At 38.9% G+C, this 2,625-nt stretch overlaps 1 protein-coding gene across 3 annotated transcripts in view; it reads right to left on the bottom strand.

Annotated features, from left to right (window-relative positions):
- LOC106869214 (trypsin) overlaps positions 1-2,625 on the bottom strand; it is a 20,012-nt gene that overhangs the window by 6,543 nt on the left and 10,844 nt on the right. For all 3 annotated transcript variants that reach the window (XM_014914861.2, XM_052975087.1, XM_052975086.1), the window contains exons 3-4: positions 649-868; positions 199-256 (exon numbers count right to left, since the gene is read on the bottom strand). In XM_014914861.2, the coding sequence (XP_014770347.1) occupies positions 199-256; positions 649-868 (278 nt within the window). The remainder of the gene's footprint in view (positions 1-198; positions 257-648; positions 869-2,625) is intronic.

Below are 2,625 nucleotides of genomic sequence, written 5' to 3'. Positions count from 1 at the left end.
TATATATATATATATATATATATATATATATATATATATATATATATATATACATACACAAACACATATATGTATGTATGCATGTATGTATATATGTATGTATGTGTGTGTATGTATGTATGTAATTATATGACTCTGTGTGTGTGTACTTTAGTCAAAAGGCAGTAACTGATCCTTGGATTACAGTTTTCGACTTACTTTCAAGTGGGTTGATGCCATTCTTGCCGTCCAACTTCCCACGGAAATTGGTGCCGAACTAGAAACAGAGAAAGTAAAGAGAGTTGCACTGAAGAATATGGCATGGTTAACGTTTGTCAAAGAATTTCATAAACAAAAGAGTTTGCCAGCCTCTTAGAGTAACCAGGGGGAAAATAGTAAATGTTATGTTTTGTGGAACCAGAACACACACTTATAACGAATGACACCATTGGTATGGCAACAACAACAAGAACAGCAACAGTGGTTGTAGCAGTATTAACACCACCACCACCAACAACAACAACATCAACAAAAGCAGTAAGGACAACAAAAACAAGAACAAGATCTACTGGAAAACAACAACAACAACAACATCCTTGGCCCACGTCCCCAACATCCATATCCATATTTCTAAAATAATGTCGATTCAAAGAAAAATCAAACACTTACTTCTCTCCAAAGAAGCAATGAGCAGCAGACAAGACCCACTGGTCATTAATTAAAGAACCGCCACACCAATAAGTTCGGTAGACGGAGAATATTCCCAAAAGTTTTTTAATCTCTGTTTTGGATTGTAAAGAAACCAGCCATGGTCTCATGCCTTCTGCGTAGGTATGGCCCCCAATTAATGCCATCGACATTGGGTACTGATTCTCTGTCACATTGGGCCCTGGAAGAAAGAAAACAAGTATTTAATAAATTATAATAAATATCGGCACAGGCACAACTGTGTCGTAGGAAGCTTGCTTCTCAACCTCATAATTCTGGGTTCAGTCCCATGGCATGGCACCTTAGGCAGGTGTCTTCTGCTGTAGCCTGAGGCTGACCAAAGCTTTGTAAATGGATTTGGTAGACAGAAACTGAAAGAAGCCTGTTGTGTGTGTATGTTTGTGTCTGTGTTTGTCTCCTATCACCACTTGACAACTGTCATTGGTGTGTTAACTTAGTGGTTCAGCAAAAGAGACTGATAGAATAAGTACTAGGCTTAAGAAATAAATCTTAGGGTCGATTCGTTTGACTAGAACCCTTTGACTAGGACTCTTTCATGGCCACAGTCAAATGATGGAAACAAGTAAAACAAAGAATACAAGAATAGATATTATGATTTCAAATTTTGGCAGAAGCCCAGAAAGTTCAGGAGAGGGTGGAAGAGAATTATATTTACCCCACTGTTTAACTGGTACTTATTTTATAGACCCCAAAAGGATGGAAAGCAAAGTCGACCCCAGCGGCATTTGGACTCAACAGAAAGCCAGAAGAAATGCTGCAAAGCATTTTCTCTGGATTCTGCCAGTTCACTGCCTTATTACAGTAAATAAATATGTTAAAATAATGACATATAGGTATGACATTAAACTGCATCCAGTAATGAAGCCCTTGTTTGGGAGTTCCAGGCTTTTGAGGAGAGTTGAACCACCTCTTAACCATTATTGCTCTCAGATCTACTCTGAGCCAGAGTTTTAGTACCTATCAGAGTCCTAGATATAGGTTAATTAGCATATCATGGAATTCCCTCCAGAAGAAAGTCTCTCACAGACAGCCTAACAGATCTGGGGCAAGTGGAACCCTTCAGCTCTTTAGCTGCTTATCTAAGAGAAGGTAACTCTATACAGGTCTTACATTCCAAAATCTACCAAGCTCATGGCACTCCTATCATATTTTAACTTCGTTATCTCACCTAGCATTACTTCCCTTTCCATAATTCTCTCTGCCATGGGAGCTCTTTAGTCTTACAAGTTACAAAGTAAGAAAAAGGAACCAGTATAATTTCTAAAATGGTTGGCATTAGGTGTAGAAACCATGCCAATAGTGAGACATTAGAGCAAGATGACATCTGCTGACTGGCTGAGTCCTGTTGAATCCTCCAATTCATATCAATATGGAAAATAATGATATACATACATATGCACCCACACACACTCCCACACACATATATATATATATATAAAGGTATGAAATACATACATTGAGGAGGTACATGTATAAAGACATACATGCATATATTAACATATGTAAATACATACATGCATACATTAAATATATTACGTCTTTGTTTGCTCTGGTCAAGACAACTGACACCTTTCCATTGTGATGCCCCCACTGCCCCCACTGCCTCTCCTCCACCTCATCCTTTTCCTTCTTTTTCTTCTTCTCTCTCCTCCACATTCCTCTCTCTGGATGATGTGACTCAACCTGAGTGAATACTTGACAATATGCCAGGGAGGCCTTCATTCATTTCCCTTATGTCTGAAACCTTTTTGACTGACAATTATGTGTCAATAAAGGAGCCTCTAATTGGTTGTTCAACCTGTTAGAAATGGCAGCCGGAAATTCCTTCGAATTCACATACGTGCACACACACGCACACGCACACACACACACACACACACACACACAGAAACACTCATCCACACACACACACACTCA

This window comes from Octopus bimaculoides, chromosome 20, assembly GCF_001194135.2.
Source record: "Octopus bimaculoides isolate UCB-OBI-ISO-001 chromosome 20, ASM119413v2, whole genome shotgun sequence".
NCBI lineage: Eukaryota > Metazoa > Mollusca > Cephalopoda > Octopoda > Octopodidae > Octopus > Octopus bimaculoides.
The sequence above is the reverse complement of the archived record's forward strand: the minus strand, read 5'-3'. Positions and strand labels throughout refer to the sequence as shown.